Source organism: Neoarius graeffei, chromosome 18 (assembly GCF_027579695.1).
Source record: "Neoarius graeffei isolate fNeoGra1 chromosome 18, fNeoGra1.pri, whole genome shotgun sequence".
Lineage (NCBI taxonomy): Eukaryota > Metazoa > Chordata > Actinopteri > Siluriformes > Ariidae > Neoarius > Neoarius graeffei.
Window position 1 is genome coordinate 63864022 of NC_083586.1, and position 16660 is coordinate 63880681.

General features: G+C 43.3%; 1 protein-coding gene across 1 annotated transcript in view; it reads right to left on the reverse strand.

Annotated features, from left to right (window-relative positions):
• Positions 1–11585: 11585 nt before the first annotated feature.
• Positions 11586–16660, reverse strand: part of slc25a10b (solute carrier family 25 member 10b) — a 33904-nt gene continuing 28829 nt past the window's right edge. Inside the window, exons 10-11 of the mRNA XM_060899209.1 lie at positions 15612–15668; positions 11586–15309 (exon numbers count right to left, since the gene is read on the reverse strand). Coding sequence (XP_060755192.1) covers positions 15208–15309; positions 15612–15668 — 159 coding nt within the window. The 3' untranslated portion in view covers positions 11586–15207. The remainder of the gene's footprint in view (positions 15310–15611; positions 15669–16660) is intronic.

Here is a 16660-nt window from a genome sequence, read left to right on the forward strand (position 1 = left end):
GTGGTGTAGTGGTTAGCACTGTCACCTCACAGCAAGAAAGTTCTGGGTTTGAGCCCAGCAGCTGATGGGGGCCTTTCTGTGCGGAGTTTGCATGTTCTCCCCGTGTCCACGTGGGTTTCCTCCGGGTGCTCCGGTTTCCCCCACAGTCCAAAGACATGCAGGTTAGGTTAACTGGTGACTCTAAATTGACCGTAGGTGTGAATGTGAGTGTGAGTGGTTGTCTGTGTCTATGTGTCAGCCCTGTGATGACCTGGCGACTTGTCCAGGGTGTACCCCGCCTTTCGCCCGTAGTCAGCTGGGATAGGCTCCAGCTTGCCCGTGACCCTGAACCAGATACAATTATGGATAATGAATGGAAGTTTTTCTGTCATAATTGTATCCGGTGCAGGGTCACGGGCAAGGTCCTTCCCGTGCCAGGACCTGGTCTTTCCAGGCAGTCTCCTTTCTCAGTACTAACCAGGCCATTAAGGCACATTGAGCAGCACCAATTTCCACTTCTATAGCCCTCGGTCTCTTGCCTGTACACCTAGGGTTACAGTGTGTGTGTGGTATGGGTGGTGGGGGAGTCCTCTGGTAACCACGAGAGTTTGACTCCCCACTCGCATCTGTATTGCAGCGTGCCTTGCTAGATGGCAGTAGGTACCATTTTTATGATGGTCTTTGGTAGGACCTGCCCACTAATAGAACTCACGATCTTCCGATCGAGAGGCGCACATGGTAACCGCTAGTCCAGCTCGCGGTGAAGTTTTCTGTAAGGAGATGTATGTTTAACATTGATGGAAGGAGTCTCCAGTGTCAGGTATATTCAAGACAAAGGGGTTTATGCTTTGGTTTCCTGAAACACATGACATGTTTTAACTTCTAAGGAGAATAAAAAGAGAGACTGGTGACGACGTGACTGGTTATAGGTACTGTAATGTAATCAGGTATATCAGGGTTCTCACTGCAGTCAAACTGTTTCAGGGTTGAAAGCACACTACAGAGCCTCTCATGGGGATTTCATAATTGACAATTTCACACCAGCACAGAATGTAAAATTGCATACCAGAGTTTGAGTCAAACAGACTAAAGTCCTCAAATATAAAGGTTACAACAGGGTTATTCAATTACAAATTTAGTTGGGCCAAATTTTCAAACCAAGATATTGAGCTGGGCCAGATATTCTCGGCAGCCAGTAAGCAGCAGGTAATAATACGAATGAATGTATTGAAAACCAAGTAATATTTATTCATTGTTTCTGTTAGGACTGGGACTGTTTTGGCCTCTAGAGGCCGCTGTTATTTCCTTTTCATGTCATGTTTGTTTTGGCCTCTAGAGGCCGCCACTGTTCCTGTGTCTTGTGTTTGTGTTGATTGTCTTCATTAGTGTCACCTGTTTCCCATTTATTGTGTGTATAAATACCCCTCTGTTTGTTCCCTTGTCACGGAGTCTCTTTCCTATGTTGTGCTGTTATGTTTAGCTCCAGTTTCCTCTGTACCGTGTTCCTTTTCTTTTTGGACCGAAATATTTACTGTTTTTTTGGATCTTCTGAGCGTCCAGCATTTTGCCTTTTCTTTTGTTTTTGGACTTTGCACCTTTTTGGATATTTTTATTTTTGTTATCTTCTGAGCTTTTGGATTTTTTTTTTTCCAATCGGATTGTAAATATTGTACATAGTGTAAATAAACTGTTTTTTTTATACTCTACTCATGCCTCTGCACTTGAGTCATCCCCCTGGTGGCCTAGTGGGTGTTTGCTGGATTATCACACCAGTGACCTGGGTTTGAATCCCAGCAAAACCTTAACAGTTTCCTTCTTAAATGTGGTCACATCTAACACAGGCACATCAAAAGTACATGCAAAAATAAAAAAGCTATAACTAAGCAAAATCTTTGGCAGTAGCAACCCTTTTTTCCACTTTTGAAATAAAATAAACATTTTGGTCATACCTGACCGAGGAACATCTCAAAGTGCATAAAAGCAAACTAGCGCACATTAACAGTCACGGTTGTTTCCCTTTTGGAATAAAATAAAAAATGTGCTCACATCTTACCCAGGAACATGTCAAGGTACATATAATTAAATAGTGCAAAGTATTACAAATAACACCAGTATCCATTTTTAAACAAAATAAATATTTTGGTCATATATGACCCAGGCACATCACAAAGTGCGCGGAACAGAATTAAAAGGAACCATCAATTCTATCAAAGCTATCAGTGCATAAACCACAACAAGTGATAACAGTAACTAACAGTAACTAACACATGAATACAACATCTGCTACTGCACACTGAGGGAACACGTGATTAGGCGTGGCTTTGTTACACATCCCACATACACTGATCAGCCATAACATTATCTCATCTCATTATCTGTAGCCGCTTTATCCTTCTACAGGGTCGCAGGCAAGCTGGAGCCTATTCCAGCTGACTACGGGCGAAAGGCGGGGTACACCCTGGACAAGTCGCCAGGTCATCACAGGGCTGACACATAGACACAGACAACCATTCACACTCACATTCACACCTACGCTCAATTTAGAGTCACCAGTTAACCTAACCTGCATGTCTTTGGACTGTGGGGGAAACCGGAGCACCCGGAGGAAACCCACGCGGACACGGGGAGAACATGCAAACTCCGCACAGAAAGGCCCTCGCCGGCCCCGGGGCTCGAACCCAGGACCTTCTTGCTGTGAGGTGACAGCGCTAACCACTACACCACCGTGCCGCCCCCCCATAACATTATGACCACATTAAATTAATTTGGTGATTACTATTGTCTCTATATGTAATCTATATCTATAATCTGATTACCTTCTTAGTGGGAGAAGTGACATTTTTTGTTCTGAACAAGAGCATTGACTTTTGGCTCATACCATATGATGTTAATGCAATCCGAAGGCATTGGTGAAGAGTGCTGTCAGTCAGAGAGCAGCGAGAGCAGCTTTTTATTGAGTTCATGTGTGAAAAACTTGATTCACAGGTGTATGTTGATCCAAACATACTGAGCATGATAACTGCTACTCTCCTAACATTAGGGAACTGATGGACGTTGACATCAGTCCAAAACTTCGCAGGCCCGTGAGTGCGAAGCTCCCGTGCCATGGTTATGGGGGACTGAATGTCAACTAGCTCGAGAATGAATTTCCCCTCGTCGATGGAAGGGACCACTTCCTTGGCTCTGATGGATAAGTCCCGTCCTGTTGCAGCGGTGAACGGGTCTCTGGCAAAGTCCATCACCTCTGTGGGCAGAGGAAGTTCATCAAATCGACTGACAAAGTTCTCTTTCAACCTCGCAATAAATTCTTTCATCGTATCCGGGGATGAGATGCAGTTGCAGAGTGTCGGAAAACACAGCATTCGGCCTGTGGTCAAGTCAGTCGTGAAAAGGTCCAGTTTGACTTGGAATGCATGCGTCTGTTCCACAAGTTCAGTGAGTTTTGTCTCTGCCTTGTAGTCCCAGATTTAGGTCGTTGAGGTGTTTGAATATGTCGCTCAGAAAGCAGACATGGGCCATGAAGTTGTCGTCCAGTATGCGATTTAAGTGTTTCTGCCTTTTTCTGCTTGCTGCTGCGGAGAAAAGTTGTGATCTCCTCTCTGAGATTGCAGAAACGCTCCAGTGCTCTGCCTTTGGACAGCCACCTGATGTCATTGTGGAGAAGCGGGTCGTGGTGCTCAGCGGACATTTCTGACAGCAGCATGCGGAATAAGCGGTGTTGGAGGCTTGATGTGGAGTGGATAAAATGTGCAATGCAGTGCAAGGATATCATCCTTGGTGTAACAGCAGACCAACGTGCTGCCAGACCATTCACTTTTCCTGCCATAGATGGTGCCCCATCAGTCACAAGCATACACATGCGCTTCATATCCAGACCACTGTCTTTGAAAAAAGCTGAAATTTTCTCAGACAGTATCTTGGCAGTTGTGCGCCCTTCTAGCAGCAGTAGACCAAGCAGTTCCTCTCGGAAGCAATTCCCATCAAAAAAACGGACATATATGCACAACTGTGTGGTATCCGTTTTGTCTCTGGACTCATCTACAGCTATAGACATTACCTCAGGTCTTCCAACAGTGTTTCAAACACATCTGCGGCAAGAATTTCCACCCTTCGAATGTTTGAGGTGTCTGACATGGGTACATTTTTAATAGCTGATGTCACACTCGTTTTAATTTTGTTGTCATTTATTACTTCATCCACTATGGCCAGCATGCAGTCTTTGGCAGTTTCTGAGTCTGTAAATGGTCTTTTCTTTTTGGCCGAGATCCAGGAGACTCGAAGGAAAGCTGCTGTAGCTCTCTCTTGGGCTGTGCATGACCGGACCATGGTAGTACAGCTCCGGTTGTACGATGCAACCAAGCTCTGCACTTTTGCCGCCCTCTCCTGGGATGCCTCGGGAAAGTTTGCGCGGAAAGTCGGGTGTTTCTCAACATGGTGCCTCCGCACGTTGTAATCTTTCAAAACCGTGACACACTCATTACAAACTAAACACATCGGTTTGGCATTTAAACTTGGTGGTAATATGAATAGATATTTATCAGTCCAGCCGGGGTTAAACCGACGGTTTTCATTTTCAGTTGTACATTTCTGCTTTGAGAAAGACATGTTGTTTGCTTCTACCGGTGACTACTACCATTTCTGTCAACAAAAATGCACTGACTTATGAGGTGAGTGTTGCTAGGATACGCGGAGTGTTGCATTCATGGTCTGTACTACTGTAGGAATTTTTAACGGTTCCCGAAATTTTTTTTTTTAATATGCGGCTCTCACTCTGCCTTTCTGGTGGGACCACGGGCTGGGCCACTCGGAGGTTGCCTCTGGGCCGCATGTGGCCTGCGAGCCGCCATTTGAATAGCCCTGGTGTAGCGGTTCAGTGTTGGTGGGTGGAGCACAGAGGACGGCAGGACAGAGATCAGGTTCAACACTAGCATTTATTGCTATACTTTTCAGTTTTAACAATCTTTTCAACTAGACACCCACATGACTGGCGTCTTGTTCGGGGATGAGCTCTCCTCTGCTCTCTGCTCTCCCTCTTTAAATAGGGTGCGGTCACTGGGAAGACACACACAAACACAGGTTAATTGACGTCAGGTGTAGTGATTCTGCCACTTACCTTCCCTGACTCCGCCCTCCTGTCACAGACCGGTGCTTGACCACACCCTTGCTGCCACACCTGGGTTACAACATTGATTAGAGCTTTAGTAGGAATACCAGAGTGCAGGGGCAGCACGGTGGTGCAGTAGTTAGCGCTGTCGCCTCACAGCAAGAAGGTCTGGGTTCGAGCCACATGGCCGGCGAGGGCCTTTCTGTGTGGAGTTTGCATGTTCTCCCCGTGTCCGCATGGGTTTCCTCCGGGTGCTCCGGTTTCCCCCACAGTCCAAAGACATGCAGGTTAGGTTAACTGGTGACTCTAAATTGACCGTAGGTGTGAATGTGAGTGTGAATGGTTGTCTATGTGTCAGCCCTGTGATGACCTGGCGACTTGTCCAGGGTGTACCCCGCCTTTCGCCCATATCAAATCAAATCAAGTTTATTTGTATAGCGCTTTTAACAATAAACATTGTCGCAAAGCAGCTTTACAGAATTTGAACGACTTGAAACATGAGCTAATTTTATTCCTAATCTATCCCCAATGAGCAAGCTTGTGGCGACAGTGGCAAGGAAAAACTCCCTCAGACGACATGAGGAAGAAACCTCGAGAGGAACCAGACTCAAAAGGGAACCCATCCTCATTTGGGCAACAACAGACAGCCTGACTATAATATTAACAGTTTTAACAGGTATAACCCTCAACTGTCCTCATGGGGCCGTCCTTCACAGGAGCGGTGCGATAAAACTCCGACCAGACACAGGGCACCAGGATGGATCAAGCAGGTCCGAGGGGCAGAAGAGGCCAGCATCTCAATCCCAGGATCAACATGTAACTCAGAGGGACAGATTGGGGGGGGGAGAGAGAGAAAGAAAACACGTTGTTAGGTATGCCCTAAAAATGACAAGTATTAAATCTGTGTGGTAGGCTCACAGAGATGAGAGTCTTTACATCAGGCATAACACACAACAATGGCATGTTAATATGGTAAAATATATCATGACCTGCTCTGGCTGGATGCTTGATTGGGTGATGGGAGCACACTCCTCAGCAATGATGAGATGCAGATGGGACCCTTAGGGCTGGCCAAGACAATTCAGTTACATTTCACCGGGTCTGGGACATGCGACAGAATGTCTGACGGCCGATTCCCTGCAGGCTACGATAGCCAGTCGAGGTCTCCACCCTCTCCACCAAAAGATTTCCTGTTGACTCCATGTAACTCAGAGGGACAGATTTGGGGTGGGGGGGAGGGAAAGAAAACACAGGTGGTTAGGTATGCCCAATGTCACCTGAACAAGTAGGAACAGTATACATATTGCACCGAGTACAAGCAGGGACTCCGGCAACTAACTATGACAGCATAACTAAAAGGGGAGAGCCAGAAGGTAACACAGGCATGAGGGGCCCCGGGACATAAAGCAGCCAGCCACTACACCGTCAACAAACTCGAGTGAGCAAGCAAGTGGGGACTGACAGCATCCATACATCCCAGTTTACCAAAACACTCTATGTCTGAGGACCCTCCAGATCTACTCCTTTACCTCATAAACACCATTAACAAAAGGCTTGACTAAACAGATATGTTTTCAGCCTAGACTTAAATGCTGAGACTGTGTCTGATTCCCGAACATTACTTGGAAGGCTGTTCCATAACAGTGGGGCTTTGTAAGAAAAGGCTCTGCCCCCTGATGTAGCCTTCACTATACGAGGTACCAGCAGATAGCCTGCACCTTTTGATCTAAGTAGGCGTGGCGGGTCATAGAGGAGCAGAAGTTCACTCAGGTACTGTGGTGCGAGACCATTTAGTGCTTTAAAGGTCAATAGTAGTATTTTATAATCAATACGAAATTTGATTGGGAGCCAATGCAGTGTGGATAAGACAGGCGTGATGTGGTCATATTTTCTAGTTCTAGTAAGGACTCTTGCTGCTGCATTTTGAACTAACTGGAGCTTCTTTATGCACTTATTGGAACATCCAGACAGTAAGGCATTACAATAATCCAACCTGGAGGTAACGAAAGCATGGACTAGTTTTTCTGCATCATGCAATGACATTAAATTTCTTATCTTTGCAATATTTCTGAGATGAAAGAAAGCTATCCGGGTGATGTTATCAATGTGAGTTTCGAATGAAAGACTGGGGTCAATAATCACTCCGAGGTCTTTTACTGCTGCACGTGAAGAAACAGAAAGGCCATCCAGAGTTACTGTGTAATCAGAAAACTTACTTCTAGCTGTATGTGGTCCTAGCACAAGTACTTCAGTCTTGTCAGAGTTAAGCAGAAGGAAATTAACAAGCATCCAGTGTCTAATGTCCTTAACACATTCCTCAATTCTACCAAGCTGGTGTCTTTCATCAGGTTTTGCAGAGACATACAACTGTGTGTCATTAGCATAACAGTGGAAACTAATACAATGTTTACGAATAATATCGCCCAGAGGTAACATATATAGAGAAAAAAGCAGTGGACCCAAGACAGAACCTTGTGGAACACCAAACTTTACCTTGGTACGTCTAGAAATATCACCATTTATATCAACATACTGATAACGATCAGTTAGATAAGACCTGAGCCAGGAGAGGGCCATTCCCTTAACTCCCACAACATTTTCTAGTCTATCCAGAAGAATGGAATGATCAATGGTATCAAATGCTGCACTAAGGTCAAGCAACACAAGTAGCGAGACACAGCCCTGATCAGATGCCAACAGTAGGTCGTTTACTACTTTAACCAGTGCTGTCTCTGTGCTATGATGAGGTCTAAATCCTGACTGATACATTTCATGGATGTTATTCCTATGTAAATATGAGCATAACTGCTGTGCCACAGCTTTTTCAAGGATCTTGGAGATAAAGGGGAGGTTTGATATTGGCCGATAATTGGACAGCTGACAGGGATCAAGGTCAGGTTTTTTAATCAGGGGTTTGATAACTGCTAGTTTAAAGGATTTGGGTACATAGCCAATCATAAGAGAAGAATTTATTATTTTTAGAAGCGGTTCAATTACTCCAGGCATTATCTGTTTGAATAGATGTGTCGGTAAGGGATCTAGTACGCAAGTTGAGGCTTTTGATGTAGAGATTAATGAAAGTAATTCAGTTTCTTTCAGGGGAGTAAAACATTCTAACTGATGATCTGATACAGTTATATTGTTAACTACAAGGTCACTTTCATTGTCTAACCTTAAATTAGCAGTTTGAATTTTTTGTCGGATATTCTTAATTTTGTCATTAAAAAAAATCATGAAGTCGTTGCTACTACATACTGCAGGTGTGCATGTGTTGATAGTGGACTTATTCCTGGTTAATTTTGCTACAGTATTAAATAGGAATCTAGGATTATTTTTGTTATCTTCTATTAGGGAGGAGAAATATGTTGATCTCGCAGCACTAAGAGCTTTTCTATACTTCAGGAAGCTCTCCTTCCACGCTAATTTGAACACTACCAACTTTGTTTGACGCCATTTACGTTCCAATTTTCGAGTGGTCTGTTTTAATGTGCGAGTGTCATCATTATACCAGGGTGCTAATTTTTTGTCTCTGACCATTTTCCTTTTAAGAGGAGCTACATTATCTAAAGTATGGCGGAATGTTGACTCTAAGCATTCAGTTGCCTGATCAAGTTCTGCAGGGGCTGACAGTGACCCAATCAAAGTTGACAGCTCTGGGAGATCATTTATAAAGCTCTGTGCAGTAGTTGACGTGAAAGTACATTTAATACAGTAGCGTGGTGAGGTGCATATATTATTACTCAGACATATCTTGAATGAGATGAGACAATGATCTGAGATAACTTCAGACTGTGGAAGTGTGACTATATTGTCTACGTTTAATCTGAATGTTAGTATTAGATCGAGGGTGTGACCACCATTATGGGTCGGTCCTATGACATACTGCTTAATCCCGACTGAATCTAAGATGGACACAAACGCTGTTTTTAAAGGGTCTTCTGGGTTATCGAAGTGAATATTAAAATCTCCGACAACTAAAGCTTTGTCTAAGGAAATAACCAGATCTGAGAGAAAATCTGCAAATTCAGAAAGAAACTCAGAATATGGCCCCGGGGGCCTGTAAATAATAAGCAATGGAATTAACTGGGTAGACTTATTTTTCGAGGCTACATACATTATATGAGTATGAAGAACTTCAAATGTATTAAATTTATAACCAGGTTTGTGTGTTACACCTAGATAATCGTTATAAATAACCGTGACGCCTCCTCCTCTGCCAGTTAGACGAGGCTGGTGTATATAACTGTATCCAGGAGGACTCGCTTCATTTAATGCTATATATTCATTTGGCTTAATCCATGTTTCTGTTAAACACAGTACATTAAACTCCTGATCAGTAATGAGTTCATTAACCATTAGCGCTTTAGATGTAAGAGATCTAATATTTAATAGCCCCACCTTTAGATCAAAGGTGCTGGCAGCAGCTGTACAGTCAGTATGATCTAATTTTATATTGATTAGGTTACTGGAACAAACTCTCTGAAAATTTCTACCTTTTTGTTGAGCTCGGGGAACAGACACAGTCTCGATGTAGTGGGCCCTGAGTGACGACTCTGTGCAGCTAGCAGACAGTCGGTTTAGCCTGTTCGTCTGCTCCCTGGCCTTGGCTCTGAATTGTCAGAAATTAACTAGGCCTGTTCTGAGACTATGACCTATGCTGCAGGAAATGAGAGCAGCACCTTCCCGAGTGGGATGGATACCGTCCCGCCCTAACAGGCCAGCAGTGCCCTCAAAATTAGCCCAATTATCTATAAAGCCCACACTGTTTTCAGAGCACCACCTGGACAGCCAGCAGTTCAGCGACCATAACCTGCTGTAAGCTACATCGCCACGCCACATTGGGATGGGGCCAGAGCATACTACAGCATCGGACATCGACTTCGCTAATTTAAACACCTCTACAAAGTTACTCTAAGTAACCTCAGACTGACGAAGGCTTATATCATTAACTCCTGCATGGATAACTATCTTTGAGAACCTGTGCTTGCCTAGGACCCTAAGATTACCTGCTATGTCCGGCACCCTGGCTCCCGGTATACACCTGACTAAAGCTGCTGGTGCCCCTAAAGGCTGAGCTAATTTCACGTGCCATATGATAGAGTCCCCTATAACCAGAGCTCTTTCAGGTTTCTCAGTGGGTGCATCACTAAGGAGAGCAAACCTGTTCGACACATGAAGCGGAGAGGAGTGGTGCTCCCGTGGGCGAGCCTCAGCGGTAGCTTTGGCTCTACGCTTATGCTGCCGAGCCGTCACCCATTCGCCCTGCTGTAAGGGCTCTAATGCCGGAGTTGGGGGATTGCTAACTCCACCTAGGGCATCCAGACTTTCCCTAACAGAAACTACACTGTTCTCACGCTCACTAACCTGCTCTAAAGCCTGGACACGCGCTTCTAGCACTGTAATCTTCTCCGTCAGAGAGCTAACTAATCTGCACTTATCACAAGTAAAGCTAATAGAGCTATCGCTAGTGACGGAGGAAGAATGACTAAACATCCTGCACTCAGCACACTGAACAGGCTGAAGGTGTGCCATGATGAAAAGATTCACATACCCTTAAATGAAGATCTGTTGATATTAAAGCAGATTAGATGTGGATGGCCTCCGCTTGTGGACTTTACACAGGAGGAGAGAAAAAGAAAGCTTCCGGTCTCTGCGTTCTTCCGAAAAAAGAAAGAGAAAAAAACGGGAAAAAAAAAATGGAAAAAGGAAAGCGAAAGTGAAAAGTACAAAAATGAAAGTGACAGTACATAGCCCATAGTCAGCTGGGATAGGCTCCAGCTTGCCTGCTGGACATTATCCTGTAGAACAGGATAAAGCGGCTACAGATAATGAGATGAGATGGGAACTTTTGGTGCTGATCTGGATCACTGATCCAGAATGATCCATGAAAATTTTTTTTTTTTCAATGACTTACCATATAACGCTGCCAATTTTCATTATTTTTTTCCATCTTTTTTTGTTGTTGTTCAGGGCAACTTTTCCTTGGCCTTCAACTGACAGAGGTCAGCTAGCGCAAATTACTGTGACTCTAGTCAGTGTCTATCTAGTTTGTTTGTGACAGACTCATTTCATTAGAAAATATTAGCATACGTTTGGATGTGTACCAGCGAACTAATAAGAGCAGGCTGTAAAACTTTCATTTACAAAAAATCTTTATTCATTTCCGACAAAACAGAACGACACACAGCATAAACTCCAGCAGTCTGGATCTCCCCTATCTACACACCCACAGCGCCATCCACAGGCCACAGTTAGATTAGCGTCCAAGTTCTCCCAATGACATGGAATAAGCTGGTGAAGAGACACATGATATGGTATCTAAAGCTCCTTCTTTAGTTTCGTCAAGCTGGAGATATCGAGCCAGTGTAGGTGAGAAGGGATGGAAGTGTTTGACAGTGAAATCCTTTTTTCCGTAAATGAGAGATTTTGCAGCTTTAAGTGTTTGAGATGTAGATCATGAGTAATGGAGGCACATCAACAAAAGCAAACGCTGGACAAAATCGAATGTCAACAAACTTCCTTTAATGCAAAATCTAAAACAATATTTCATCTACATTTTGCATTGTTAGTCTTAACATGAACAGAACGAAGATGATAAATCTCAGTGCAAATTAATTCACTAAATTCTCTCCAATCTTCTCAGATAAACAGCACTACAGCATTAAGTCCTCCAGCTCGAAACCCAGTCTGGATGGAAAAGTGTCATTAGAAATCACATGGTTCAGGGTTTGTTAGATTTGTTTTTTCCCCTGCACGTGTCATTCAGCATTATTCTTCCTATAAACTAAAGCAGCTTTTACTAAAGTAAACTCTTTTCTCTAGGACAGATTGGTCCCAACTTTATAGAGAACACACACACACCAAATCAACTCACATCATCATCATCATCATCAAACCCAATCAGGGGGTCACTGAAAGAAATCTGCTCTGCTATCGAGCGATAATAACGACTCTGGTGTGTTTATTCTCAGGTACTCCGTATACTGTTCGAGGCAGTGGAGCTGAATGATTTAACACACATGATTGATGAAGAAAAGTTAGCTGCAGTTATGAATCTGAATTATTGATGAACGGGTTTTCATTCGTGGCCTGGAAACGACCAAACCCCCTCCAACTCCCGACCTCATTAACATGTAGAGGTTCATTATAGAACAGCAATAGAACACCTCAAGCTTCAGCCACTGGTCATTCTGTAGGTCTGGACTTACTGACTGTAGTCCATCTGCTGTATGACTACAAGTATTGGCACCCCATATACCCTGTCCATCAGTATAGATCAGTGAGTGTATCAGGAACGACACTACTACTGATAATAATAAGAATATTATAGTAATACAGATGTTTATCAAATAAAATATCAATAGCTGTAGAGTATGGGTTATGCAGAATTATTTTAATTGCATTCAAAAGTTTTTAACCTCTGGCAATGTTAACAAAATTACCTGATTCACATTCATGAAACAAACAAAGCAGTCATTTATTTTTCCTCGATACGCATTTGATAAACTGTATATCACAGGCTGTGATTGGGGAACTGAAGAAATCTTGGACCCTACACACACACACACACACACACAGATTGGTCTTCAAAAAGACACCTTGAATGTGTTGCTTCTTTACAGCATCATACCTCATTTTCAAAGAACTGGAAGAAAAAAAAAAAAGTAATTCAAATGTCACTGAAAACCACACACACGCACACAGTACCAGTCAAAAGTTTGTACACCCCTCCTACTCATAAGTTTTTTGTTTTTTTCCCCTGTATTTGGGCAATTCTTCAGCAGAGGCGCCAAAATGATGAGATGATTAAGATTGCTTTAACTTGTCAGCTCAGCGATTTTGCTAAAGTCTGGAATCCAAGGCAAAATGTACCGAAAACCAGATTTAAAAATCATCACAACTCCAGTTACAGCAACGTCGCTTCAGAGAAATCCAGGTTTGAATTTTAAGAAATCAAAGCTGGTTTTTTCTCTGATGTAATTCCGTTACTGACTTTTCTTTCTTCGTAAAATATTTTGTGTTCAGAGTTAAAGGAGACCCCATACAGCGGGAAATTTTTATTTCATTCCATTATCTTGAGGACTGCAACTACAAAAGTTACCACGTTTTGCTGTGAATGTGATTCTGTTACTGAAGAACGACCCATTTATTTTCTACATAACAGAACATTACTGAAGACATCAAAACTGTGGAATAACATCTGGAACATCTACGGAATTATGTGGAAAAGTGTTTAAAAAACCCAAGTATTTAATATTTTATTTTAGATTCTTCAGCGTATCCAGCGTTTCCCTTGACGCTTTCCACACTATTGTCATTCTCTTAACCAGCTTCATGAGGGAGTCGCCTGGAACGCTTTTCAATTAACAGATGTGTCTCATCAAAAGGTCATTAGTGGACGAGTTTATTTTGTTCTTAATGCGTTCAAGATCAAACAGTAAATAATAATAATAATAATAATGTAAATAAACACCACAGCTGTAGTAATCCATGCAGTATTCTATCAAGAATTGAACAACTAAGGAAAGAGAAACGACATCCAGCATTACTGTAAATGTAACGAACGTGAAGTGACGAACAATAAAAATCAAGAAAAGCATTTAATTGAATTAGAAAGCGTGTCCAAATTTTTAACTGGTGCTGTAGAAAACGAATGCCCACATGCTGCGTTCTCACTTCTTAGTGCGTTTAAAGCCCTACGGTTCCTGTGACGGTTCCTTTTTTGGTGCCTCTGCATGGTCCCACTCGCCCTAACTGACCTGCACACACCGAATTTCAGCTGCTGAAGAAATTAATGACAATTATTTCATTACAGCCTTACACCAAATCGCCATTCGAGTGATTTCAAAGTCGGAATATCATCATGAAGGATTTGCAGAGTTGTAACGAGCTCCCATCATCCCTATCGTTCGGTGTTAGCTGCTCAGGTTAACCGGCTCAAGTCACTTTTTCTATCTTGATGTTCTGATAAAATAAACTGTAATATTAATCAACCGTTCACCTCGGCTCACGCAAATAATGATCCTGATGCGAGCGCGCCAGTGTTCGCAAAATCGGTGCTACATCACTTGAAATGTCTTTTCCAGTTCAACTGAATGGAAAAGAAGGCGGGGCTCAGACGATGTTTGACGGTGTTAAATTAGACAATTAAAGGTGGTGATCTATAGAAATGAACCTGTCAGTCTGAGGAGGGAAAAACAATCATGGAATGAGATTCTGATGTTACGCTGCTTCATACATTTCAAAGATATGGAGTAAATGAAGTTAAAGGGTTTTTAGTAATCAGTTTGCACAAGCAGCAGTCGCACAAATTGTTCCTCTCACTCAGGCTCTTTCTACTTTCATATTATTATCATCCTAATGTTTTAGGACGCCATTTCTCCCTCAGTTTTCAACCAGTCAACACATGAAGAATACATCCGGGCTGAATTAAAGTTGCTATGACTTTTGGTGCTGATCTGGATCACTCATCCGGAATGATCCATTAAAAATGGGATTTTTCAATCAGGTTTTTTTTTTTTTTTCAGGGCGGCAGGGTGCAACTTTTCCTTGACCTTCAACTGACAAAGGTCAGCTAGTGCAAATTACTGTGACTCTAGTCACAGTCTCTATTGAGTTTTTATTCTTGTAATAATTGGAACAGATGTTGTCGCTTGGGGAAAAACCGAAAATAGTTTTGAATCTTGTAAAATTCAAAGCAAATTTTTTATCGTAGTAAAGGAAACTTACAAAATGCTGTAGTCCAGATTTATTTCTGTTCTTGTAAGGTAATATCGCCTCAGTGGTGGTCCCTTATCACTGAAACACAGGGGTGGGGTGCCAATACTTTGTGCAGCATAATAGATGGGCTACAGTCAGTAATTGTACACAGAGAGAAAGGGCGCACCGACTACACTCGTGTGTGTGCGGTGATCTCTCAATCTCTCTCTCACACACTTCATGCTGTGCAGGTACATCTAATGCCCCTTTATTTAAAATATATATATATGTGTGTGTGTATGTATGTATGTATGTATGTATGTGTGTGTGTGAGAGAGAGAGAGCACATCCGAGTTCCAGCTCAGTCCAGGATCGTCACTGTTGCAGTGGGAGTGGCCTAATGGGCCGAGGTCACGGTTTGAGGCTCAGCTGACCACCCTGATGCCGAAGTATTTCCTCAGCTGCTCCAGAAACAAGAAGGTCAGAACCGTGTGAGGAATCAATCGGATCCCTGCCGGAACTAAACCCTGTGATGTGATTGGACGGTTAGTGAGATAAATCCAATTCATTTCGGATACAATTTATTAAAAACAAACAAACAAACAAACAAACAAAACCACACAAACTTTATACTGAACATTAGAATGCGCTAACATTAGCTAGCTAGAGGTTGGATTTGTTCCGTGACCCTTTAAGCAAATATGACCTTCTAATTAACCAATTAGCATGCAGGCTAACGGCTAGTGACATGCTAAGTAATGACAGTGTAACTCGAGAACTCTGCAGAGGTAACGTACGTGTGTACGTGTGTGTGTGTGTGTGTGTGTACCTTGTAGAAGGCCAGTGGTCCCAGTTTGGCAGTCTCAGTCAGACAATGCAGCACTCCCTACACACACACACACACACACACACACACACACACACACACACATACAATTAGACCGGAAGATCTATTACAGGTTTCTGCTGATCAGGGACGCGGCTGGAATTAAGGCATTCACAGTTTCACTTCTAAACTGGTGATGTCACAACTGGTGATGGGCGGTACGGCGGTGTAGTGGTTAGCGCTGTCGCCTCACAGCAAGAAGGTTCCGGGTTTGAACCCAGCGGCCGGCGAGGGCCTTTCTGTGCGGAGTTTGCATGTTCTCCCCGTGTCCGCGTGGGTTTCCTCCGGGTGCTCCGGTTTCCCCCACAGTCCAAAGACATGCAGTTAGGTTAACGTCGGGTGGCCTTGGGCTGAGGTGCCCTTGAGCGAGGCACCGAACCCCTGACTGCTCCCCGGGCGCTCTGGTGTGGCTGCCCACTGCTCTGGGTGTGTGTGTGTGTGTGTGTTCACTGCTTCAGATGGGTTAAATGCAGAGGATGAATTTCACTGTGCTTGAAGTGTGCATGTGATAAATAAAGGTTTCTTCTTCAAACATGGGCGGAGTCTTTTCATCCCCAAGCTGAAATAACACGCCGGTCTGTCCATCACAGAAGTGTTACATTAACGCACCACACTATATTTCTTTCCTTGTGTTTATAAATAATAACACCCCATGTTGTGCTGTAAATGAAACAGCGTTCCTGTTGGCATGGCAGCGCTGATTATTTTCCTCCAGCAGCACATCCTGAAGTGTTTTTGGCACAGCAGCCATTTGGTATTATGCATGTCTGAGAACGTTTGCAGGGCTCAACATTAACGGTTGTCCGACTGTCCGGGACGACTAAATGTTCGATCCGAACGAGTCAAATCTGCATCTCTGTCTGTCTGATGGGACGAGGCGAATGTTTGTTGAAAATTACCATTTTTATAGAAATCATTCAAAAGTTACATCAATAAAGTTCCAACAAAACCAGTGCAATCCCCTCAGTGATCCGGCCATGTTATTGTTTACT